This window comes from Sycon ciliatum, chromosome 2 (assembly GCF_964019385.1).
Source record: "Sycon ciliatum chromosome 2, ocSycCili1.1, whole genome shotgun sequence".
In the NCBI taxonomy this organism is placed as follows: domain Eukaryota; kingdom Metazoa; phylum Porifera; class Calcarea; order Leucosolenida; family Sycettidae; genus Sycon; species Sycon ciliatum.
In genome coordinates, this window is record NC_088644.1 from 38168681 (window position 1) to 38195124 (window position 26444).

The window sequence follows — 26444 nt, forward strand, 5'->3', positions numbered from 1 at the left end:
CCATGAAACCACCCACCTGGCTATCTTGAATTGTATGCGCCCGCTGGCACGCCGGAGTAAGTGCACAACCCTGGCATGCCTCAGCCCTGCCAGTGGCTGGTCGTTGACCTAAAGTAGGACAAAACGCACAAAGACATCATCATTATGGTGTAGGATGGTCTAGTGATACACCTTACTCTAGCATCACATAGATCTTGTTGTGCTCTAAGATCACCCCCTGATAACTCAAAGCAGGACCTATTTATGTTCATTCAGTATAATTATTATTATTTTGTTGTTGCAACATTCAATGCCGGCTTCATTAATACTATTCATTGCTCTAGTAAAATTCTCGTGTCCACGTCGCCTATTCGTTTGACTGCAGTTAGGTTGAGGATGGCGTTGCTGCTGTGCTGTGTACCCACCTCCAACACACGGTCATTGACGCGGAGCTGACCATCGCTATGTGCTATAGTGCCTTCCACAACCGACCGGACATAGACGCCGTTCGGCACCTGTTTCCACACACGGACAGAGCACAGAAATAATACATACATGTACATCGATTTCACGGAAGAATGATGGCTAATTAAACGGATATCAACAGTTTGACGCTGGGTCTCACCAGCTGTGACACTCTACGTCAATTTAATAGTTTGTGTACACGAGTCAAATAAGAACTTTAACAGTCAAAGAGAGCAGCAAAGCTGCACATGCAATAGATGAGTCTTTTAATACTTAATAATCGGTCCGGATACACAATGTCGAGGCCAACCGAGGCATAAGAAGTGCTTTAAACTCACATCGTCTTTGTCTGCTCCACCACTTAGTCTCAGTCCCAGGGCTCCGGAGGGTGGCTTCATCAGATCGATGTGAAGAATCTGTTCACAAACAATGATCGATCGAGAGAGAGAGAGTGAGAGTGAGAGAGAGAGAGAGAGAGTGAAGAGCAGTACAGAAGTGGACGTCGTATTATTACAGACTAGGTCTTGATTCACCCATGGAACATTGGACTAGGGTGTTGGGAACAAGTGGTAGCAGCCGATCGAAACAGCTTTCCACAGCATGGTTTACACAGATTCAAAAACATCAATAGAATCGTTACAAGTACATCCAAGTTCAGAAAAGGGGCTATCCCTAGCAGTTCAATTATGCACCTACCACTGTAGTCTTCTCTGCACCTTCATCTTGTCCTGGCAATGGCACTACAGAAGAGCATACCAGTCAGAATAAGACAGTTTGCCTAAATGCAAACAAGCCGACGTGCAGCGGATGAGTATTGCCACAAGTAACAATGTGTAAGCTCGATCCTGATGATAACTTAGTGGTATATGCTCACGACCCTCCATACTATGAACTCCTAGTTTCAAGTAATCAATGGCATAACATCATATTCGAGTGAAGAGCAGTGGAAGTTGGTACGTGGATTACAACTGCGTGGTCGGACCTGACGAATTAGCCATTTCAATGAAGATACAAGAATTGCAGAACAACTTCTTGAGATATGATGCTATGTGACACATACATTGCTACTGGACTCCAAAGACTACACAATCGTGATAGATCTGAATTACTACGGTGCTCCAAGCCTTACCATACTGTATGGCAACCTCGGTAGCAAGGGACAAGGAGCTAGTTGACTGCTCCATTGACTTGGCCAGTGGACTCAGGCTGTCGGCTGTCATGGGCGACGACTGAGAGTTACGGTCCACCAGGTGTGCTGGTGGTACGGGTGACAAGCGTCGCAGGCGTTCAGGTGTAACGGCTTGCACGCCACCTGCACCAGCAGCAGAGGTGCTCGGCGGCTCGATGATCACTAGAGCCGGCGAGTCGGTGCGCCGTGCCGCTGGTGGTGTGGTCGGAATACTGTCTTGTGAGTTGTAGTCCACTGACGATGCCTAATAGAGCACGTACCAAAACATTATATGAAACGTGTTGAAAAGCCAGTAAGTATGTCCATGCCCATGTGTATTGATATGTCAGCTACCTGGTCACCATGTATACAGATATAGACTTCATTTCAATCATGTGTTTGTTAAAGTATGCGGCTCCATCTTCATGCTGAGCTAGTATTTAGTAAGGCCCTCTTCAGACTAGGTACAAAACAGCCTATAAGTCACATTTACATACTTGGTCCGTTTCATCGCAATTGTCGCTTATCTTCCACACACCTTTTGACAGGTAAAACCCAGTCCGATCTCGATATCTAACTCACATTCGGTTGGGAGGTTGTGATGGAAAGATCAAAGGAGACCAGAAAGAAAAATCATCGCGACTGGCGCTAGTGGCATCGCGATTCGTACGATTTTGATGGGAAAGTGGGGAACTTTTCGCTGCAGTGAATGCACTGCACTGCAGTCTGCAGTGAATGCACACATTCACTGCAGCGAAAAGCCAAGCGCAGCTCAAAGACCGGAACTGTAGCAGGGGAAATCGACATCCTGACCTGGAGAGCGTGACAGTCACGGCCAGGCCAGCCAGCTCAGTCGCCACGTTTGAACTGCAACGACCTGGCATTCTTTGCAAGCCTGCAAACTGATGGGAGATGGTGGCAAAGAAGACATTGTCCGACCTGGCAGTGGCAGTACAAGAGTCGTGGTCAGCGTATCTAGCAGAGCGTATGACAGCTGTCTGGAGAGGGATGTGTGCCTGATTCAAAAACATTGTTGAAGCACACAGTACTGTAGTGACACACGGGCCACGCTGCCCACGTTCCTCCAAGTGCCAAAGTGACAGCCACGACTGTTCCTTTCCCATCGCTGCCATACGCCAAGCGGAGAAAGCAAGAGATACTCTACGCCAGCAGCTATACAGACCAGCGAATGCCAGCTCTAGACTCTAGTGACATCAGCTCAAGTGATACAGAGCCAGAGTCGGATAAACTAGAGCGTGAGTGCAAGAACGCGCTCCGTCGCTGTTTTCTTTAGTTCATTTTTTGTAACCTTGCTTCCTTTCTTCGACTTGCTTCACCAGATTCCATCGCTGAATTTTTTTTCTTGTGGCGGACAGGAATCCTGTATCATGCTTCTTCACTATGCGTATTGGACATTTTACAGAGCGGCAAAAAAACCTCCTGTTCTTAGTTGCGATAGATAAGCGACAATTGCGATGAAACGGACCAAGTAGAAGTTTCCAAGACAACAACAAGAATCTGGCGGGAAGCCTAAAAAGCTGCCCGATCCTTTCAGGCAGGGTGCGAACCCTTGTAGAAGGCAACTTTCCTGCATTTATCGTACTTTCTCACCAGGTAGTTGTACAAACGTACAGACTTTGAACCCGGCTACGACTGCCGGCTGCTTTCACACATCCCAGGTCCATTGCGCAATAGCGTAGGGTCAAAGGTTGCCTGTATATTGCATGTAAAATGTGTAGTCTGAATGCAGGCTTGGAAAAATGTTGCCTTTTAGGTTTTATGTGATTTTGTACTGGATGTTCTATGTACGTAGTCTGATGAGGGCCTTAGTCCATAAACAAAACCAAGAACAGTACCTTCCTTAAATGGAACTTACAGGAGACGTGAAAACACAAATTCATGCTCCGCTGAATACATGTACATTGACACAGTGCTGTCCCAATGCTATCCCGAAGGTTTTATTCTATTTCAGAACAACTTGAGAGCGCTATGACTTGGCTCAAATCATAGAGGAGAAGTACATGTCATAGGCTTTTTATCACCTCTCTACTATAACCTCTCCACTGTTCTTGTTCCCTTGCTTTCGTCTGTATTTCACCTGACGAGAATGCTTGAAAGTATACTCGTGAAAACTTTCAAGATGTTGTTCAACAGACTGAAGTGTGTCCTTTCTTCTTAGTGTTATTGCATTCTTGTCTCCGAGGAAACTGTTCACATGTATCAGATCCAGTAATTTCACCTCAGAGCAAAATCATGCCACTGTCAGGGAATCCAGGCTTTTTCGAAGCACCGTGTGTATGTGTGTGTGTGGGGCAAATATGGGATGTTAAGGTAATCTTACCTTCGGTCGTACGACGGTCATGGTGATTGGGTTGGACACTTTCTTCAACACCCCAGTCACATCCGCCTTCGTCATATCAATCAGTGACACACCATTGACCTGGACAGATGACAGACGCCAGTGAAGTGCACCAACGAATCACAACAGGCTCCAGACTGCAGCCAGGTATCACTATTTCCAGCCCGCTTCGAACAAGTCTGAAAATGCTACCTCGGCTCAAGTCAAGCAAATTAAAATGCTTATACTTTCTAGCATCTTTGCAGTGGATAACCTGCATATAATCTAAACCGTTGAAAGACGGGACGGTGCTAGAATGTGTACCTCCATGTTCCCGAAGATAACAGTCTAAAAGGGAAGTCAGTAAGGATTGCAAGCATAACTTCCAGACACAGTGTCAATTGACCATGCATGTTTGTCCAAAATTGATAGGAGTTTGAAGCGGATAACGAAGCCGCATACATTCACTAGGATATGCATGTACATATACCAGTGCTGAAGAAAGGTTTTTGACTAAACAGTTGTTCAAAGTCAGACCTCACCTCAACCAGGAAGTCTTTAGGTTTCAGCTGCCCATTGTCAAGTATAGGACCTTCCACGATGCGCCGAATGAAACAACCTGACAACCATGACCGAAGACATATGCGGATCAATATGAGTGCAACCGTACAAACACAAGCAGCTCCTAGCCGAAGAGGGACGTTTCAGAGCAAACTATACCAAAAATACGGCAAAAATAGGATTGAGCAAAATGGATTCTGGAGAATTGCATCAGCGAGAAAACTTCTTTATTGTACAGCCCACATAACAACAAGGACAATCAAGGCTTCTTTGTTGCTACTTCAAGTTTCATGCTCTCGCAATCATCAGGTAACACCATAACTTTTTTTCATAGGCTTTTGCATCTGGTCGTCTCTTTGCTTGATCTGAATCAGTCATTCAGGTTGGCCAGCACTGCAAATGGCACAGCGCAACCGGCATTCCTGACCTAATTTGGTCTCTGTGAACACATCTCATGCAGTACACAGGCTGTAGCAGGGAATACTGTCCGCATGTAGCCAAGGATGACTTACAGTTTCCATGCTCCTGCTGCACCAAGAATCCAAGTCCCTTTTCGCCCTTCATCACGGTCACTGCTATCACCTGTATTAACACATACACACACACACGAGCAAACAAACACAAAGAAAGGACAAGAAGAAGTCGACGACGAACACTCCGTGAAATCAGCCCACGGATACAGTTTCAGCATGCTTTGAACACAAGGAGCAAGGATTGATTAGAAAATAGACATATCCTGAGACACAGTTACTCACTTCTCCAGGTGGCCACTTGGCCCTAGCCACATACGAGTCATTCAGTGACGGTCCCGCTTCATCGTCCTCAGTGTCCGAAACAAAGTCAGAGAACTCCGGTCTCTCTGTGTCCGGTAGCGGAGGTGGTTCAGAGCTGGGCACAGCTGGTGCGGGCTCAACATCCTTAACAGGACTGGGAGTGCCCTCGCGAGAGAGTCGCATTTCCTGTTGGCTGTGTTGAACAGCAGCTTGCTCCGGGACAGTATCCTCTGCTAGCGCTGGAAGGTGGGGAGTGGTACGTTGCTCTGTTTGTGCAGTGCCTGGGGCAATACGCTTGATGAGTAGCTTCACTGTTGAAGGTACGCTGCGCAGAATGCCTGTGGCTTCGGCCTGAGATATACCTTCCAGAGATCTGCCATTGGCCTATCGCGATGCAAACCAGCAAAAAAACAAGACGTTTCGTTTGGTTGCAGACTTTCAAAAGCGTATCTCAATAACATTCGTGTAGCATACCTTACACAGTGTATACAATGTTGTGAAATGGTACCGGCTGTACGCTACCCCTGTGAGCTGGAGATGTTCAACAGTGTGCCGCTAACTCCACATACTCAGTAGTTCAACAACTAAAGTGCCCTACACTTCCTGGCAGTATTGATATAGTGTGCAGTGCCCAATAGCACCACTTCCTTGGCACCATCCCACATCGACGTACCTGGACAATGATGTCATTCTCTTGGATCTTGCCCGTGGCAGCTGCAGCCTGGTTTGGACTAACTGTGCGGATTACAACTGGGGCTAAGCCTGAAAAGAAGGAACAAGGAAGATAGACAACTATTGGTTAACATACCAATGCTACATAATTATGTATATATTCGACCCCTGTGGGTTCACTGGATGAACTAAAAAGTAACACATTTCTTCAGCAATGAACATATACAGGTGGTCACATTGAAGCAAGGACACTGTCTCAGCACATGTCAAAGCAAGGAAGGTAAGGACCGGAGGCTGTAATACCGGGCCCTTCAAAATCCACCAAGATTTTGGCACAGGATTATGAGTGTAATATATTACATTGGATGTTGAGATTGAATGGTACAAATATACTCAAGTACCACATGCTTTCCTACTAGTCGTACTGGCTCTCTCAGAGTGGTGAATTACTCTCACCGGAGGGATGATTTGCATCCTTGAAGATGATCAAACCGAGGCGCTTGTCTCCTTTCTCGACAACAACCTCAAACACGTCTTCCCTGCGGTCTGAAGGCACGTAATCTGTGACGCAGTATAGCAAATCAGCATCAGAATCAGACATGTAGCAGACCATGTTGTCTGAACTGCCACGAGTCAAAGAAATTCCATCCCGGCAGCTCGCCGCCATATCGTAGAGGTAGATGGGAGTAGCCACGTGGCGGGCTATCAACCACACCATACTATTCATGAATAGAATGAGGCTATGGGTATCTGTCATGCACATCCTTGCCAGCTGCTCAAAACCGCAGCTGATGCCAGCACAAACAGGACCGGAGTACCGGGATATCAGGTGGTTCGGCCAAATCGGATACTTGACGGGAAATGAACATTATTAGACACCCTTAGCAAAACACGTTATGTTGTAACGGTATTATCGTAAAGGGGAAATACCGTGATTTGGGTTCGACCTTTAGCAAGATGCACGCTATATTTAGTACGCTGTTGCCACGAGAATAGCTTTGATTTCGCGCGGTACAACCATTTTTGTCACCATGTACGCGATACAAGGTCAAATGCGTACGGACTATGCAATATTTGGCCACAACACGTACCGTTGGTCACAACGATAAATCAGCCCCCATAACGTTTTTACGCTGCAGCTTCGACGCTATTTGGGTGATCTAGGTGCGAGTACCGTAAAAAATAGCGTTACCGTAGTTTGCTAAGGGTGTCTAATCACGCAAAGTCCCTGTTTTGCACGGATTAGGTGGGATTAACTTTTTTCTGCAAAATACGAAGCAATCGCTCCAGCCAAGGCCGGATGGCCGGACCGGGCGGCGACGGCCCTGACAAAGTTGGTTTTCATCACAGTGTTGACATTATCGTCAGGTACGACAGTGTGCAGACGTCTAGGCCTATAGATACCAGTATCTAATGCACCATTGGATCTTATACATTCAAAGATAACCACTCCTCAAAACTGCACCTGTCTGCTCGGATTGGGGTTTGCCATCGGGCTCATGAAGATCCGTGTACGATATCAGTGGTGTGGTTGGGCTCTCCAGATAGCCACTGAGCTCGGGTCGCTGCAACACCAGGCGGACCTGCATGGAAGAGCATGTAGGATTTAAGTGAGTGCTTCATGGTGATTATTATACAGTGGGACTCTGCGTACTCCCTCCCCCCCCCCCCTCCCCCCCTCCCCGCCCTGGTACTTCTTATCCAAGCTGAAGTTCTGGAGTATTACCAATGCACACAACGCATACAGGATTAGGGAAAGAGCCTGCGTATACGGAGGAGTATGCCTGCATTGAACCACAGTTCATACTAAGCCATTGAGTATCCTATCTGAGTATGTGCTCCATTAGTTCCATCGTACGCAGGTGTAGACAATTTTTTTCTGGTAGCTAATAAAACAATCATGCAGAAGACAATACTATTTCGAAGTGCAGTCGACCATGTGGATAACAACACTCTACAGGTATGAGGAATGTGTTGTTATTGACGAGTTGTCGCTATTTGTGAGGTAGGAATTATGCGGCCGAAAGGTAACCAGGTCTAAAGAGAGTGTTGCTATTCGCGAGTTGTTATGAGTATACCTGAGGGTTTTATTCATGAGATTGATTGTACCTCATGGAAGGGGATCAGCCAAACTTTAGATTGTGTATGCCTCGGGGAGGGGGAGGAATGCAGCCCGTCACTCCGTGTCTGGTAAGATTTACTCACTCACCTCACCAGAGGTACCGCGAAGTACTCTCACAGCCTCTGCAAGCGTGCACCCTTCCAACGAGTGATTGTCGACCTGGGATGAGGATGCGGCAGATACATGAAAGACGGCGAGAGAATTCAAATTACCTCATTCCCATTGTTCCGCCTCTAGTTTGTCAAATTGCGGTGAACTCTTCATCATGTAGTTTGGATGACGGTTGATTATCAGTAGCAGACATTATCATTAGCAATACAATAGCTGAAGGTGAATGGAAGCCAGGAAGCCCATGGAAAATGGAAACCAATGGCAAATGGAAACCAATAGCAAATTGAGGCACAGGCAACACACTGGTGCTTGCATGCAAAATCTATATTTCACGGATTGCATGATTCTTATTCAAATAGAATTTTCCGTATCAGTGAGAACGCAATCGCTATCAAGGATTAAGGCACACATGCAGCTCCCCAAAATGTGTGATTGCAATTTAAAACGCATTACGTATTTCCGGAGTATAAGCCGCACCCAGATTTTTTTATCACGAAATACAGAAATCCACCCCATTTATCACCGTGAATTTGACCATCGTAGTATAAGGCACACTGACTTTTTTGCGTGAATTACTGGTGTTGCAGAGATAGACAGACAGGCTTATACTCCGGAAAACTTAGTACACTTTTGAGAATGCTGTGCTTAGTGATAGTCTTACTGAAAGTAGATAATCTCCAGTTGACAGCATGCCAGTCATTGCTACAGTCTCGCCAGGAAGTATGGCTCGGACAGTGATGGGAGCTGGAGAGGTGGGCACATGAAAAGGACAAACCATCACTCACAACACAACCAGGCAGAACTCATAGAGAGCCCGGCGGCACAGCAAGGATTTGCACATTTTGCTAGATGCAAAGTAGATAGCAACAGTAAGAGCATACGTATCTGTACCTCCGTTGACAGTACTGTCCTTGGCAATAGTGAATCCAAGACTTTGACCACTCTTGATCACTACCAGTTCATACTTCTTGCCGGGTTCTGCATAAAACAACAACAAAGTACTGAAGTAGTCAGCAGAGCAGAGCATAGTATCCATCCGTTGCTTGCATGACATGGTTGCATGACATGGTTGCATGACATGGTAGCATGACACTTTGCCAGCTTGGTCAAATAGGCATTATAGTTGGCACATTTCAGTAGGCACTGGACTTCACGGAATCACATCTGGAATGCTTTTAACCATAGATGTTGAGCTCTCTTTTAAAATATCTATAGCTCTTGTCGCCATAACTGGCAGTTCCGATGTATTTCAGCTTGCAGTTGCCCTGTTGAGGCAGGCTGCATTGGCTGGAACAGTAAGCCGTCTACAGCCTCATTAAGTGCAAGCTAGATGTTGATTGATTGACTGGGTTCTATTTTAGGATTCATGACAGGCTACGTGTATGTCCATGCATGCTGCTGCTACCCGCTTAAAACACTGGGAGAAGATACATTCCACTGCTGGTACTTTTGAAGTACTCTGAACATTCCATTACTAATACCCAGAGACACACCGGGAGAATCCTGGACGGCTTACAAAAGATGTTTGGTATACAATCTCATCTCTTATCATCGGAGCGAGGTCACTGGTCTGGTGAGACAGCATGTGTGTGCCTGTTCATTTGATGAAGTAAACTAGAGTGCTATAGCATATGATTCATCTTTCACTGTGAGCTACACTCCTAACAGTATCAGGTGCATAAACGCAATAATCAGGGGTGTCGGAAGGTATTTTAGTGTGGTACGGTCAGCCATCAGGCTCAAGTACGATTTACTCATGGGGACTGGTGGCTGAGCCAACAATTTGGAAGATTTAGAGCCCAGGTTAGTGCACTTTATTGATTCACGGGGTAACTGGGGCAAAGAGTGGTACGGTCAATACCGTAGTGACCGTGCCGTGTCCAACGCCCCTGCACATATACTGAAGTATTCGGTAGCTGAGTTAGTATTGGCTGGTGGGTTCACACGACATGCATGCATTTGGTAGCACCTAGCATTGGATGGTGGGTGCATACTTGGTCCGCCCAGTTAAAATTGGCACTTATCTTCACACTTGTCTCAGGAAAGAAATACGAATATTCGAAGCAAGCCACGATCACAAAGCACTATATACATGATTATTTACATGTCAGTAAGCAACTCAGTCGAAATTCAAGCAAGTTACACATCCTCCTCGCCACTATCGTCGCTGGAGGAAGAGCTCAAAACGTACGATCCGGACAGCTGCTGCACGGGTCGTTTCATAGCTTGTTCCACTTCTCCTCGTCTCGAATCGCGCCCAAAGGCAGTGCGTGCCTGTCACCTTCCAATCAGAAGCTGAGTTAGACTGCCCGCATGTTGACTGTAAGTGTTATCCCCGTTCGTCGCAATAATGCGTCTTTGTTTGAGACAAAAAGGCAACGCCATATCAGTATCCTTTTTTCAAATCGCCTCTTGCGCTTGTCATACTTGCTGATCAGCACCCGTACCCACGCGAGCCGCTGGTGCTTGAAGATCTACATGCAGCGCAGTGATAGCTTCCGCTTGATGTAGCACCTCTGCGTACTGCACCTACAACGCGGTGCACCAGGCTTTTCGGCTAGTTTCCTGAAAGTCCTTTGCACGAGTGTTTCTCTCAGGACTTGGTGTTTTCTTTGATTAGCTCTTTTGCCCTGTCCTCTCTGAGCTTCAAAGTGTGTCCGCCGGATTGGTCTCACTTACTGGAGATATCGACATGAGCTGTAGTTTCTTCGTCAGCGATTTGCTGGTGATAGCCCTTCACTAGGCGCTGTACTGTGCAAGCACTGAAATTCAAGCTCGCGAAGCGCTTTTTCAGCTTTTCTATACCTCCCCGGGGTAAACAATCCTTGCCATCAGACAGCTGGAAGTAGACAGACACTGTATTCTCCATCGCTCTGAAATGCGAACATTCTGGCCTATTTTACGGACTCGAGCGGAGGTTGCAGTGTTTTCTTGCGCTGACGGAAGTGTTCGTCGGCGGCAGCTCCGTAAAAAAGACTCAAACGAACCGATCGCAACTTCTATGATGGCTTGTGCTGCCATGTCGTCGAATGCAATGGTCAATGGTTATGTTCGGATGGTGAATCGGTGGTTCCATGCCGTGTGGCACAGGCAGAACACCAAAAAACCAAGTGAGAAGATAAGCGCCAATTTTAACTTGGCGGACCAAGTACATGTACACGTATTTTGTAGCAGTTAACATTGTGTGGTGCACTGGCAAACCGCATACGAATAACCGTACCTGGTAGAACAACACTGGATCGCTGAGAGGCAGGCAACACCGCCCTCTCCACCAGAATGTACACGTCATTGGGCGCATTCTTCAGCATTTCAAACGCCTACAGATAGAACACCAACATATACACATACACAGCAAGAAATGATGAGGTGACGATAGCACTGTCTCTTGACATCTTTGCAGGAGACATCGCACATCTCTCTTATCTGGACCTCATAGTTACAGGCAAATCGGTCTACCGTGTACCCGATGGGGCGAGTTCTGGTGGAAATATTACAACTATTTTGCCAATATTTGTGGAAATATTACAACTATTTTGCCAATATTTGTGGAAATATTACAACTATTTTGCCAATATTTGTGGAAATAATGATGTAGTATGCCAGATCTCTGGCGCTTCCCCCATCAAAACGTACGTGATTCAGAGTTACAGGGATTTCCAAGTTATGGGCAGCGCTCGGTCTCGGACGGCCCGGATAATAAGAGTAGGAAGTAGTAGTATATTCTTATTTTACTAGGGTAATCCAATTGAGATAAGAATGTATCACATATGTTAGGTACCTCCTCCCGTACAACCTTTTCCAAGCTGGCCTGGATGCACCCCATACTACGTCGTACTCACCTTTTGTCTCCTTTTGTCACCTTTTGTTCCGTTGGCCTGGGTAGCTACTTGCGCGCCTATATTTGCCATAGCTACCCAGGCCCTTTATCTTGCCGTTCTCACTTGATCTCTCTCTCTCTCTCTTGTCTCTCTTCCACAATGTAGTCGTTTCGTTCATCTTGGTCTCTGTCTCTTCGTTTCCCTAATAAATGTTGTTCGACCTAATCTGTTCCCGTTGTCCGTAATGTCTGGAGAATATGCCGTCGTTCTTTTCGTACTCAACATTGGCGCCCAACGTAGGGCTCGAACCCACGACCCTGAGATTAAGAGTCTCATGCTCTACCGGCTGAGTCCTTTTCATACTCAATACATACAATAACATAGTAGCTCAGTTCTACAGTTTTAAGCTGGTAGCTGCACTAACCAGGCATCATTGCCTACACAACAGTTGGCTACTAGTAGTATGAGCAAAAGGATCAAATGTCATGCCCCTGAAGGAGAGAATGGCACGCATTCCAATGCTGGCTACAAGTACTGCTTTCTGATAGTCCGTGCCCAGATTGCTCCTACTCAGGCAGTCATTTGGCTGTGAACTTCAGGGGAGGACCGAAAGAAGAAGAACAACAGCTTGCACTGACCTCTTTGTGTGTGATGTTGACTGTGCTCTTCTTGTTGACAAGAAGAATCCGATCACCTGCCAAGAAAGACACATCCAATGGCAACATCATCAGTAGAAACACTTCACTATCTTTCAAACACTTGGAACAGTTCATGCATCACGCCTCTATTCCGCTTACCAAGGTAACTCGCACACAACAAGATGATAGGGCATTCCCAGACAGGTACATAGTATACTCATACCAATTTGAAGGCGGCCATCCTTGCCAGTCGGCCCGTTCGGATTGATGCTTCGAATGTAAACACCTCCGCCCTGAGTTGGTGTGTCAATTCCACCCTGAGCATGAGGATGACAAAGGAGAGCGCAAGTCTAGGCATGTAGTCAGACGTTCCATTGCCTATACCAGGACCGCCGGAAGCAGTTTTTGATTGGTCCGGTAGTATCATGACCGTTCATACTTTGTGTATGGTATGGCGGGTATACCTGCCCTCCACAGTAGGACACAATCATGTGTTGGTGGCTGAAAATTTTATCTGGTAATAACCTGACCAACCAGACCGGTCCTGGCGGGCCTGTATACTATAGACTTAAGACTATGGAATATGGACTAGGTACCCTGGACTATGGACTATGGACAGAGGACTATAGGTATTCATGACCCGTGGTGAAAGACTGTACATTTAGGACCATGGGAGTACTCTCCGTGATGTGGTGGTACAGCGTGAAAGTAAGCAACCTTCTCTTCACAAGAAACCCAGTAAAGAACAATGTAGCTAAGGATAGTGTCATGCAGCAGGGGACAGTGGGCTATGTTGAGTGAAGAATTTGTCCATCGAGCATCCCTGCTTCCTGAGGGATATCTTTTATTCTTTTCTTTTCAAGATTAGCTGGATACAGGTATGCTGGAGAACATAACATGGCAGGCCGCACTATCAGTGCTGTATAGTGTGAAACGCCATGAGTGAAGGATGTCTTCATCAATTTTAGATCATGCTCTTCCTCTCTGTCACAAACTTTCTCTCTTACCGACACACGCATACACACACTCTCCCTGCTTCCTGAGGGATATCTTATATTCTTTTCTTTTCAAGATTAGCTGGATACAGGTATGCTGGAGAACATAACATGGCAGGCCGCACTATCAGTGCTGTATAGTGTGAAACGCCATGAGTGAAGGATGTCTTCATCAATTTTAGATCATGCTCTTCCTCTCTGTCACAAACTTTCTCTCTTACCGACACACGCATACACACACTCTCCATCCCTCTCCCCCCCCCCCCCCCCCTCTCTCTCTCTCTCTCACACACACACACACCTTTTGACGCCCATCGCCGGAGGCGATGATAGCAATGCTACGGCAGAAGCCATAGCAACTTGTGCTGGGATTGCACCACTCAACAGCTTGCAAGGCTGAAGAATTCACCGTCACTATTCAGCCTGGTCTACACCACAGCTATTTGAAGTGACTTTTCTGGCCAGTGAATCCCTATTTTTGGTCTTTTCATTTTTTTCCCGCACACACATCACACCACATACTCTGGCATGCACTGGCTGTTGGTAACCACCCAGGAGAATGAAAGAAAAGTCAAGAGAAGTCTGAGAAAGAGAAGAAAGACGTGTGTGACCATAATCGTCGGGAATCGAACCCGCAACCCTTCGATTGGAAATCGCTGCACATACCACTGCACCACATGGGACACACACACACACACACACACACACACACACACACACACACACACACACACACACACACACACACACACATACACACTGTACTTGTTGCTCACTGCCAAAACTGGTCACGTGAGTCCCCCCGGGAGAGGGGAGAGAGACTCAAAAGGAATCTCGGAAAGATGACTCAATTGCATGGTTATTGAACCGCCCAACGGCCGACACCCCTGAAATCCCCAAAACACTGGGTGGACTTGAAAATGATCCCACTTATGGGCTCACCACACCTCAGTAAGTGGGTGAGGACAAGGTGCAGAAAAAGGATTGATGGTATCAGGGTATCCGTCCCGGGATCCAACTGCAGTTACCCCTGCCCCCAGTGAAGGTAATACTTGCTACTAGTGTGAGTGGCTAAATCAGAGTGGATCTGATAAAAGCTTCACTAACCGTTAGCACCATTGATTACGCAAGAGTTAATCTAGCCAGAAGCAGTCCATGGTTAACAAGTATGTATACTTCAAATAGAAAGTATATGAACCCTGGAACCAACAAAGGTGGCAGGTACAACATTACACCTTCAAGCAGCCGAGCCTGTTGGCAACAGACCCAACACAATCAAGCATAAGTGTACCTACCAACCGAACTAGCTGGCACATACACACACACACACTCACTCAAACATTGTCAGTAGCTGGAGTAGTCTACTTACAGTAATGGCTATACCCAGAGTACCGCCATCCTTGGTCAAGTGCACTGTGAATTGCACAAGGTCCTGATACAAGCAGAAGGGAGACACACGTGCTGAGTTTAAACAACTGTGGTATATGTACACCGTTGACTCGCCCAGAATTGACTACTTCAAAGTATCCTGGCGTAACTGCAATTGTGGAGAAATTTTAGAACTTGGTTGATACCGGCGTTTCGCACAGAAATAGTTAGACTTTATGATACCAACAGTACCAGTGGAACAGTATCTGCAAAACTGTAATCTAGTTCCAAGGAATAGTGGACTATGTAGTATGATGTACGCTGGTGAGAAGAATAACGAAACAAGTGAGCCATCTCTCCAATCAACCTCATTAGTAGTGGGGCATGCCATTTCCAGAATTCTTGGGGTCTAACTAGGGGAGGGGGGGGGGGGCATAGATGGCTCTTGTGTCTCATGATAAGCAAATGGAAGTAACACGTCGTGATACTTACTCCATGGCCATAGTCGGCAATTCCGGAAAGCAATGAGGTGACTGATTTGTTGCCTTCCATGGGACCAGGGGTGCTGGCATCGGTGTTCACTTGCACAACCTGTAAACGAGATTAACATACATCACAGCACAAATCGGGTTGGACCGACATGGTGGAGATCAACGGAGTCCCACACAGGGTGGAGATTGAAAGAGTAGGACCAACACGGTGGGACCAATGTGGTAGAAATCAACATGGTGAAGAACCATACAGGGTAGCTGCAATCAGTGAAACACCAACACGAGTTGTTCGCCACCCAACCCACCCAACCCAGCCAACCCAGCCAACCCAGCCAACCCAGCCAACCCAGCCAACCCAGCCAACCCAGCCAACCCAGCCAACCCAGCCAACCCAGCCAACCCAGCCAACCCAGCCAACCCAGCCAACCCAGCCAACCCAGCCAACCCAGCCAACCCAGCCAACCCAGCCAACCCAGCCAACCCAGCCAACCCAGCCAACCCAGCCAACCCAGCCAACCCAGCCAACCCAGCCAACCCAGCCAACCCAGCCAACCCAGCCAACCCAGCCAACCCAGCCAACCCAGCCAACCCAGCCAACCCAGCCAACCCAGCCAACCCAGCCAACCCAGCCAACCCAGCCAACCCAGCCAACCCAGCCAACCCAGCCAACCCAGCCAACCCAGCCAACCCAGCCAACCCAGCCAACCCAGCCAACCCAGCCAACCCAGCCAACCCAGCCAACCCAGCCAACCCAGCCAACCCAGCCAACCCAGCCAACCCAGCCAACCCAGCCAACCCAGCCAACCCAGCCAACCCAGCCAACCCAGCCAACCCAGCCAACCCAGCCAACCCAGCCAACCCAGCCAACCCAGCCAACCCAGCCAACCCAGCCAACCCAGCCAACCCAGCCAACCCAGCCAACCCAGCCAACCCAGCCAACCCAGCCAACCCAGCCAACCCAGCCAACCCAGCCAACCCAGCCAACCCAGCCAACCCAGCCAACCCAGCCAACCCAGCCAACCCAGCCAACCCAGCCAACCCAGCCAACCCAGCCAACCCAGCCAACCCAGCCAACCCAGCCAACCCAGCCAACCCAGCCAACCCAGCCAACCCAGCCAACCCAGCCAACCCAGCCAACCCAGCCAACCCAGCCAACCCAGCCAACCCAGCCAACCCAGCCAACCCAGCCAACCCAGCCAACCCAGCCAACCCAGCCAACCCAGCCAACCCAGCCAACCCAGCCAACCCAGCCAACCCAGCCAACCCAGCCAACCCAGCCAACCCAGCCAACCCAGCCAACCCAGCCAACCCAGCCAACCCAGCCAACCCAGCCAACCCAGCCAACCCAGCCAACCCAGCCAACCCAGCCAACCCAGCCAACCCAGCCAACCCAGCCAACCCAGCCAACCCAGCCAACCCAGCCAACCCAGCCAACCCAGCCAACCCAGCCAACCCAGCCAACCCAGCCAACCCAGCCAACCCAGCCAACCCAGCCAACCCAGCCAACCCAGCCAACCCAGCCAACCCAGCCAACCCAGCCAACCCAGCCAACCCAGCCAACCCAGCCAACCCAGCCAACCCAGCCAACCCAGCCAACCCAGCCAACCCAGCCAACCCAGCCAACCCAGCCAACCCAGCCAACCCAGCCAACCCAGCCAACCCAGCCAACCCAGCCAACCCAGCCAACCCAGCCAACCCAGCCAACCCAGCCAACCCAGCCAACCCAACCAATCGATCTTTCCAGAAACAATATACAGTCAACTTCGCCAATAACGACATTCGGCGGGGCATCAGAAAAGTGTCCTTATTCGCGAAGTGTCCTTATAACCGAAGTCCCATTTGAATGTATGTGAACCCATATTTTTGTATAGTGTGATATGCATATCAAAATCAAGCTCTTTTCTTGCTCTATGTCAATGTGTACTTTATTTTCATATTGCAGTTGAAAGGAACTAAAAATTCAATATGCAAGGGAAATCAATTGAAAAATATGCCTTTTTGAGCCATCTACAGGGCCAGAGATATGTACATGTATGATGATTACTGTACAATCATGTACAACTACATGTACATTGTATACATATAGGTGTGCTGGTAAATCCAACAATTTTGAAGCCAACATAAAAAAGGAAGAAAAAGCCCCTCCCCGCCCCCCCCTCTTGGCTGCATTTTCTTGCATGTGTGCAATAATATCCATCACCAGTGCACCATTATACAATGTAGGTTCTGGTACTTCTGCATGACAGGTACATGTACTTGACTGACAGGTACTTGAAATAGCTGTCAAAAGCCCAGAAAGTCGTTATTCAAGCAGTGAATATGACCACGGGGCACTAAAAGCATGTCGCTATACGCGAATTGTCGTTATTCAGATAGTCGTTATATCCGAAGTTAAATGTATACAGTTAGATGGGACTTTGCTCTGGGCATGGAAATTCGGTCGTTATTCGCGAATTGTCGTTATATCCGCAGTCGTTATTAGCGAAGTTGACTGTACGTACATGTCTCCAATACTGGTACAGTCTCCTATAGTGGTACAGGTCTGACCACCTTTGAAAAAATAGAAGTGCTGGGTATTTATTGGGCATAGTACGGTACATCACTTACATGTGCTCCGGCGACCGGAGTGCTGGCGATGATCCTGGACGTCTCCAAGAGCTCATCCTGGTCCCGACCGCTGGGTCCGCGGTCCGGGTGCGGTGTCGAGTGCAGCTGCACCTGCGGTGATGGAGATTGTATGCTCTCCTCGGAGATGTGAAAATTCAGCGCATCATCTGACTGAAACAAGTCTGATTGTAGAACAAGCAACAGCAACGACACAAAGAGACAGTTTTGAGCATCAAAATTTTGGAAAAAGACCAATTACGTATTTTTCATTGGTTTTGAGCGGAAACGTTTGAAGAAAAGTTTGAAGAAATGTTTACAACATTGGGAAAAAAATTGAATATGTATTTCTTACACTATTAGCTGTTCGCAACAGTATTGTAAAGCAAGATTTCGTGACTTGGTGCATGCCATATTTGGCACAGAGCTAATAGTCGGTCCTCTTTATGATTGCATTTTCTTGCTTCATGAAGGTCATGTCCTTACGTGAAACAGGACCTAAATTCAATGAATGTGATCACTCGGCCAGAAAGAACCCAGCCCCCAATCAAACTTGCTCACCATGCCCCTTTCCTTAGTGTCCAGGCAAAATATTTCACTACATTCTTTCTTGCTACACTTACACACTCTTTCTTGCTATGTTCCTTTCTCCCCAAAGCATAGCCAACTCACAGTAGGGGGTTGTAAGTAATGTTCAGTGCATGCTGTGAAAGATAATTATATGATCTAATCTTCTACAGGTTTGCATGAGGAGTATACATCGTATAGAGTGCACACCGCACAGCGGAATGCAAACCTTCCTGTGGAGAGAGGATAACTGCAAGAATCGCGCTGCAAGTGCTGCCATTCTGTACGCAACATGAAGAGAACTCTAAAACCAGCCACAGCTACTGATATTGTCACTCATGATCAAGTCATTGGTCTTTGGGAGCATTCCACTTACAAGGTCCAATCAGTGCTGACGTGACTCTGGCCATTCGAAGGGTACAGCTTGGAGGTGACTCTAACAGCAGGTTGATCGCCTCCTGATGAGTGAGGCCGTCCAGGCTTTTGCCGTTCACCGCCAAAAGACGGTCGCCTAGTGTCACACACCAGAACAAGAGAGAATTGCAAATTGGACACGGACATTCACTCCACAGCAATACTGATGGACGATACCCTGTAGCGATGAATCAATGTACACATCGCTCATTCAATAAGATCCGCCGTCTCCTGCTTTCACCTCTATTCTCATCTTTCAGCACCTGCCCTCTCCATTCTCGGCTTGGCTGCTGGGACCTGGTCAAGTGGCTTAAAAACTGGAAAGTACATGTATAACAAGCAAGTTGCCCCGCAGCTCATGATCTCTGGCGAGTTGAGACAGCCACCCGCACACTGCAAACCCCATGCCCCATAAAGATATCAGAGCAAGCTCATGGCCCAAGACCACTATTCCAGTACCTCGCTGTATTTCACCACACTTGTACGCTGCACTGTTCGGTGTTAGCTTCTTGACCAGGATGCCCGAGTGACTCGTGTCCGTACCACCAACAATCAGCAGACCTGCACGCATAATCCGAATTAGAGTGTGGCCGAACATTATTTACACAGTGGAAACAAATTATTCAACAAACTAGGAAAGCGGAGAACAAAAAAGCAAGCAATGTAGATGTGGTGATGCCGGCATGCTATTACGGCATTGGAGAGAAATCGCATTGCGTGAGAGTCAGGTGATAACCGCTGGCAGAATGCTGCATATGCAAGGAGCAGAGCCACTGGATTCTAGTTCCTGCACAGAGTCTCTTGCAATAGCAATTACCAGACAGCTAACCAAAGGTAAACGTCATGGTGTCAATAGTCGGTTCTGCCTGTAGGAGCTGAGTCTTGCTGAAATTGTGTAAAAGCGAGTTTAAAGTATCATTGGTTTGATGGAAAGGGTGCAAATGGGAAATTGAGTTTAAACGTAACTAATAATTATAGTACTTCCCCTCGAACCAGTGCATTACTTACCAAGGCCGTATTTTGGATTCTTGATCAGTGTAACCGTGTAGTGCTCCATTTGGCTGAGGGGAATGCTGGACAGGCCCTTCAACTTCATTTCTGACATACTCTCGTCTGAACATGCCAAGAACAAAAAAATGCCGGCATTCATATACACATGCACACATGCGTACCAGTATAGACTGAAGTACACTAATGGCTAGAGGCACACGCAAGTCACCAACTTTCAAAGCGGCTTAGCCCATATATCGCTGTCGTGTGATTCGCTGATGCAGTAAGCAGAGAGCAGTCAATAGTTTGTTATTTTAAAAATACGACTGGACTAAGCAGGTGTTCTCATTCGTTACCCTACACGGGGTGGCCGACATGTACAGTGCTTGCCAATAGCATTCATCCTGATTTAAGTGGCGCCATGTTGGAGTTTGAGGACATAGTGACTGAGTCTAGCATATAATTGCAGTGCTCGTAATATGGCTTCGATCATGCAGCACCCAGCACTTAGTCATGGGAGCAAATTTCAATAGCCAAAGAACGAGCACATACATGTACATGAAGAATAGATGAATGGGTTCTGGATACAGTAATCAGCTCACCTTGGTACACCTAAAATATTTAATAGAACTGCAACCATTGGCTTCTGTGGACCTCCCCAGGCTCTGATTTTCCCAGGATGATGCCACACATCATAAGTGAATGAGTACAATTCGTGACCTTGAATACTCTTTCCCATGTCCTCTGTGGATAGACAATGTATGCATTGTACAGATTTCTCATCTGCAATGGATCATAAAACAATCACGGCTGACTTCCTCACTCACCACGTTTCATAAATCTTTGGGTCTCGAAGTCCGGAGGAGATGCCTCATCGCTCCCTTGAGTACAGAAACAAACAAAAACTCCGCAGTTACAGAAACAGCTGTACAATGTTCAGAGGTCAGAAGGTAAAGTGAACAACAGAGCAACATGCTGTCAATCTTTTGATCTTTCACCACCACGTGATATCAGTTGGCAAATGGCTTTTCGCAACTCAGTACTAAATAGAGCAAGGCTGATGGAGTAACTTTAGGACACTGGGGGTAGGGCACCTTGTGTCCCACAAACTGTAGATCCCTTGGCCATTATTCTTCACATGTTGCCACACAGGGACACACACATACAGTCAACTAATAACGACTGCGGATATAACGACAATTCGCGAATAACGACAGAATTTCCATGCCCAGAGCAAAGTCCCATCTAACTGTAATACATATTGATGAGACTTCGGGTATAACGACACTTCGCGAATAAGGACACTTTTCTGATGCCCCGCCGAGTGTCGTTATACGCAAAGTTGATTGTACACACATGCGTGTGCGTACACTCGCACACATCCATGTACACACACACACACACACACACACACACACACACACACATACATGCACGCACACACACACACACACACACACACACACGGGCCCGCATAGACAACGCTCACATGAACACAGGCACACAGCCGTGAGCTGAACCAGAAAAGACATGTGGTGTTACCTGCCACGAAAAGCGTTGGATCTTCCAATGTATTGGGTGGCGCCGCCGGAGGGGAGTAACTGCTACTAAATCGTCCTTCGGTGTCAGGTGAGGTAACTGATTCTTGGTCTTCAGGAATAACTTGAGATATGATGCGCGTTGACTGTCTTGGAGGATTCACTACAGGTCAAGTGCATCCAGCCAGTAACACAAAAGGATGTAAAAACAGGTCCAAACAATTTCAGTCTTTGAACACTAGGATATTGTTAGAAAGGCTTCCAGCTCCGTGAACTGTTCATCCTCATTCATACACATCGCAAACATATGAGGCCTGCCAACAATTTGGTTTCGTCATACAGAACTCATTGCGTAGGGAAACCTGGCCGAAATAGGATTTCTAACAATTGAACAGAAGGAGATTGTCTCAAAGAGGAGCTGATGAAAGAATAGGCAGAGCCAGAAAACCATTCCACGATACGAAAGAAACAAAGGAAATCATAGATGTGCCAGAATTGTGAAGGGAAACCCCCTCGAATACAAAACACATAGTAAAGGTCTCTGTACGCTAATCTAGAAAGATGAAGTACAATTCACACGTGCACAGTTTGGAGGACATACCAAGTACGCAGCTGCACCGGACACACAACTTGAAAACCATGCACTGTAAAGCTCCAGCCTATCTCAACCTACCCATGCCGTTCTTCAGTCGCAACTTTCGGCTAAAGTCATGGAATGATTTGCACAGGGCGATCAAATACTTGGACCTGCAGGACACGTTGACAGACATAAAGAGTCATGGCACAACGCTATCCAGGCAACATGAGCATATCCAGTGGGTGGGTGGGTGTGAGGGTGGGTGTGTGTGTGGGGGGGGGATGGGGGGGGGGGCAAGTTTGCATACCTGTACAGAGAAACTGCACTTGGTGTCAACCACGGTTAAAGTAACAAGGTGGATGTGTTCCAAAGAAGGAGAATACAAGCCCATCATCAACCCAGACCTTCATCAAGTGTTACCAATGCTCTAGCACATGTCACTGCAGCAAGTACTCCCTCGATCGTTGCAGCAATACACATCACCAACCCAGAATGGAGTGCATGGAAGAAGTTATAAGTTAGTGCAAGGCAGTAGCAGTACAGCTAGGATCCCACTGAAAGCGTCCAGTCAGATCTGTGTGTTATAGACAACCCCTGCAACAATAGACCAACAGCACCTCCCCCCCCCCCCCCCCCCCCCCCACACACACACCCTACACCCTACACGCACGCACGCACCCTAGCCCTTTTTTTGAACTCGTTCTCAATCTCTCTCTCTCTCTCTCTCTCTCTTTCATAATGTAGTCGCTTGTCTTTCTCTCCGCCTCTTCGTTTCCCTAATAAATGTCTTCCCACTACTAGTACTTTCTGTCCCAAGTTGTTCCTTTGTGTCTGGGATTATGACTCCTTTTGTGACTCAACAAATTAATACTAGGTTTTTTCAGACCTGAAAGTGTCCAGCCAAATTTCATGACCCTACAAAAGAGTTCTGAAATTCACAGTGTTATAATCACTCGGACTAATAATGTTCACATAACTAACATTTTGTAATGATCAGTCCACACTGTCACATTGTCCAAGTGCTGGTGATTCGGTCTCTGGCGTGGCACGATTGTGAACCGGCATTTCTGGAGCAGGATATAGCAGAGACAAAAACAGCAGCGAGTCTGCTGGTACAGTACTGTCGGTCGCCCAAGAGCTGGGGGGGTGGGGGTGGGGGTGGGGAGGGGTTTTGGGGGCAGCCTCCTAGCCTAGACTGTTCTTATTTTAAATTACTTGGTCCGCCCAGATACAATTGGCGCTTATCTTCACACTTGTCTCAGGAAGAAAATACATATATTTGAAGCGTGCCACGATCACAAAACACTATGTACATGTCAGTAAGCAACTCAGCCGAAATTTCAAGCAAGTTACACGTCCTCCTCGCCAATATCGTCGCTGGAGGAAGAGCTAAAAAAATTCGATCCGGGCAGCTGCTGCGCGTTTCATAGCTTGTTCCACTTCTGCTGGTCTAGAATCACGCTCAAAGGCAGTGCGTGTCACCTTGCCGCTCAGAAGCTGAGTGAGACTGCCCGCATGTTGGCTGTAAGTGTTATCCCCGTTAGTCGCAATAATGCCTTTGTTTGAAAGAAAAAGGCAACGCCACATCAGTGTCCTTTTTCGCCTCTTGCGCTTGTTGTACTTGCTGATCAGCACCCATGCGAGCTGCTGGTGCTTGTTCATGCAGCGCAGTGATAGCTTCCGCTTGATGTAGCACCTGTGCATACTGCACCTACAAAATCCTAATGCCTTGCACCAGTCTTTTCGGCTAGTTTCCTGAAAGTCCTTTGCAGGAGAGTTTCCCTCAAGACTTGGTGTGTATTTTAATTAGCTCCATTGCCCGGTCCTCTGTGAGCTCCAGAGTGTGTCGGCCGGATTAGTCTCACTTTCTGGAGATGTCGACATGAGCTGCAGTTTCTTCGTCAACGATTTGCTGGCGATAACTCTTCACTGGGCGCTGTACTGTGCGAGCACTGAAATTCAAGCTCACGAAGAGCTTTTTTTAAAAGCTTTTCTATACCTCTCCGCGGTAAACAATCCTTGCCACCAGACAGCTTGAAGTAGGCAGAAACTGTTCTCCATCGCTCTGAAATGTGAACATCTTGACCTATTTTCCGGTCTGGAGCGGAGGTTGCAGCGTCTTCTTTCGCTGACGGAAGTGTTCGTAGGTGGCAGCTCCAGTCAAAAAGACTCAAGCAAACCGATCGCAGCTTCTGTGAAGGTTGGTGCTACCATGTTGTCGGATGCAATAGTCAATGGTTATGTTCGGATGGTGAATCGGTGGTTCCATGCCGTAAGACACAGGCAGAACACCGACAAATCAAGTGCGAAGATAAGCGCCAATTTTAACTTGGCAGACCAAGTAGAGTCTTTGCACAGTTGAGTCACCGTGTATACATTGGTACGCAGTGCTTGGTGAAATCCTAGCCTGGTCGTTCTTCGGCGCCCGGCAGTACTGTACTATTGAATGGCTAGTGAGCCGCATGCATGGTCAAGTGATTCTTGACGAACTGCAGCACACCGCAGAATGTAAAACATGCTCAAATGTATGGATTGGATGTGTCTCATAATAGCATCCATGAGCCAGGGAACTGGCACATGCATGGTGCAGGCAAGTTTAAAAAGCAAACAAATGCAAGATGTTCACACTCTTAGGATATCTGCACCTGTGAGATATCTGCACCTGTGAGATATAAGACCTGGATAGATACCTGTCAAGGGATTGAATGAGGACAGTGAAGTCGGCAAGCACACACTCAGCTGAATTGAGCACAGTATCAGGTGGTTACCTTGAAAAGCAGATTGTCGATGCCTTGCCAGCTGAACCTGTGCAACTTCTGTCTCTCATTGTGCTTCATTGCCTAGACAGACGCAAGACACAATATTGATCAAAGGTCAGCATCAGCACGATAAGAAATACAGTCGGGAATTAGAAACTTCCTAGATCATTTTTTTAAACGTTATGCTTCCAATACAGTTATCAGGCATAGCAAGGGCCTTGTTTAACCAAACTACAGACATTAATAGAGTCCAAACCTCCTCCCCCCCCCCCCCCCCCACACACACACAGGGCATTAGCCTTCTGACAATGAAGCGGCATACATAGTATTATTATTACATACCCACGCATCTTTATAGTCATACAATGATCACAGAGCAATTTCGCAACCAAGTTCTTTTCCGCCGTTACTCAAAGTTTCGTGTGAAAACACTCATCAGACAGCAAAAGACAGCATCTTTATAGTCTTGTACAGTTCATTACAATGCTGGTGCTGGTGCTATTGCTGGTGCTGGTTGTGTTATGACATACCATAGTCAGGAGCACACCTCCAAGATAGATGCCAATGGACATGCTCGGTGGTGACTCATGCTTGCTGCGGCGAACCCGGTGGAACACTATACCATACTCCTGTAGCTCTCGGGCCAGCTGTAGATTGGAACAAGCATACACGCACACATGTATGCAACATCAACCGAGACATGAACGCACACACGCATGCAAGCATGCACCCATACAGGACCAACACATGAACGAACACACGCATGAAAAAACACATGCAGCCAGGCCCACATAGGTGAGCATGCGGATTATACGGTACCATGGGCCAAGGCGGTGATATACGTTGGTAGGAGTGGGAATCCTCATCTCTCGATGCGATTTCCACACTTGTACACCTACATGTACGCCCACACACCCATCAACCCACCTCCATGCATACACGCGCACATGAATGAGTGCTTGACATACGGGCCAAACACCTGTAAGCATGTTCACGAATGCATGAGACGCATGTTCTCCATTTCATCCAATGTGTGCTCAGTTCCACTCACTTCAACAAACTTGGTCTGTGCTTGTCGGTGACTAGCTCCTTTGTGAGAGGTGTGCAGTGCAGTTAGCCGATTGTGTAACTCTTCGTTAGTCAAACGCTGCACAGCCTGTATGCCGGGAAGGATAGGGAGAACAGGTGTGATACATCAACAAGAAGGGCAGAGTTAGCAGTGCTGAGATTCACGTTGCCTCGGCTATGTTCACAGGACATGAAATTCATACGGTTTTCTTTGTCAGGTGTACCCACGTTCTTTGCACAATGCTAAGGTTTGCATCAGGAGCACCCAAGACAGATAGAAATCTCATGTATCTCTTTTCTTGGGTGTTTCAAAGAGTGCACTTCTGACTGTGAAAGAAAGCATGGGAAATTTGACCTAAGTAATGCATACGTGTGTACAAAGTGGACTCAGCTGCAGGAATGGTTGCAAGCAAAAGTACCACATATTC

General features: G+C 47.4%; 1 protein-coding gene across 1 annotated transcript in view; it reads right to left on the reverse strand.

Annotated features, from left to right (window-relative positions):
- Positions 1-26444, reverse strand: part of LOC135809973 (tyrosine-protein phosphatase non-receptor type 13-like) — a 54490-nt gene that overhangs the window by 17023 nt on the left and 11023 nt on the right. Inside the window, exons 15-45 of the mRNA XM_065323425.1 lie at positions 26000-26104; positions 25479-25595; positions 24958-25029; positions 23171-23256; positions 22286-22359; positions 21617-21775; positions 20902-20955; positions 20093-20197; positions 19544-19645; positions 19047-19181; positions 18107-18288; positions 15501-15599; positions 15010-15072; positions 12869-12962; positions 12646-12701; positions 11410-11506; positions 9081-9167; positions 8851-8933; positions 8166-8237; positions 7422-7539; positions 6413-6517; positions 5958-6046; positions 5267-5668; positions 5024-5093; positions 4493-4569; positions 3954-4052; positions 1574-1877; positions 1141-1184; positions 783-860; positions 405-494; positions 17-108 (exon numbers count right to left, since the gene is read on the reverse strand). Of these exons, the coding sequence (XP_065179497.1) occupies positions 17-108; positions 405-494; positions 783-860; positions 1141-1184; positions 1574-1877; positions 3954-4052; positions 4493-4569; positions 5024-5093; positions 5267-5668; positions 5958-6046; positions 6413-6517; positions 7422-7539; positions 8166-8237; positions 8851-8933; positions 9081-9167; positions 11410-11506; positions 12646-12701; positions 12869-12962; positions 15010-15072; positions 15501-15599; positions 18107-18288; positions 19047-19181; positions 19544-19645; positions 20093-20197; positions 20902-20955; positions 21617-21775; positions 22286-22359; positions 23171-23256; positions 24958-25029; positions 25479-25595; positions 26000-26104 (3410 nt within the window). The remainder of the gene's footprint in view (positions 1-16; positions 109-404; positions 495-782; positions 861-1140; positions 1185-1573; positions 1878-3953; positions 4053-4492; positions 4570-5023; positions 5094-5266; positions 5669-5957; positions 6047-6412; positions 6518-7421; positions 7540-8165; positions 8238-8850; positions 8934-9080; positions 9168-11409; positions 11507-12645; positions 12702-12868; positions 12963-15009; positions 15073-15500; positions 15600-18106; positions 18289-19046; positions 19182-19543; positions 19646-20092; positions 20198-20901; positions 20956-21616; positions 21776-22285; positions 22360-23170; positions 23257-24957; positions 25030-25478; positions 25596-25999; positions 26105-26444) is intronic.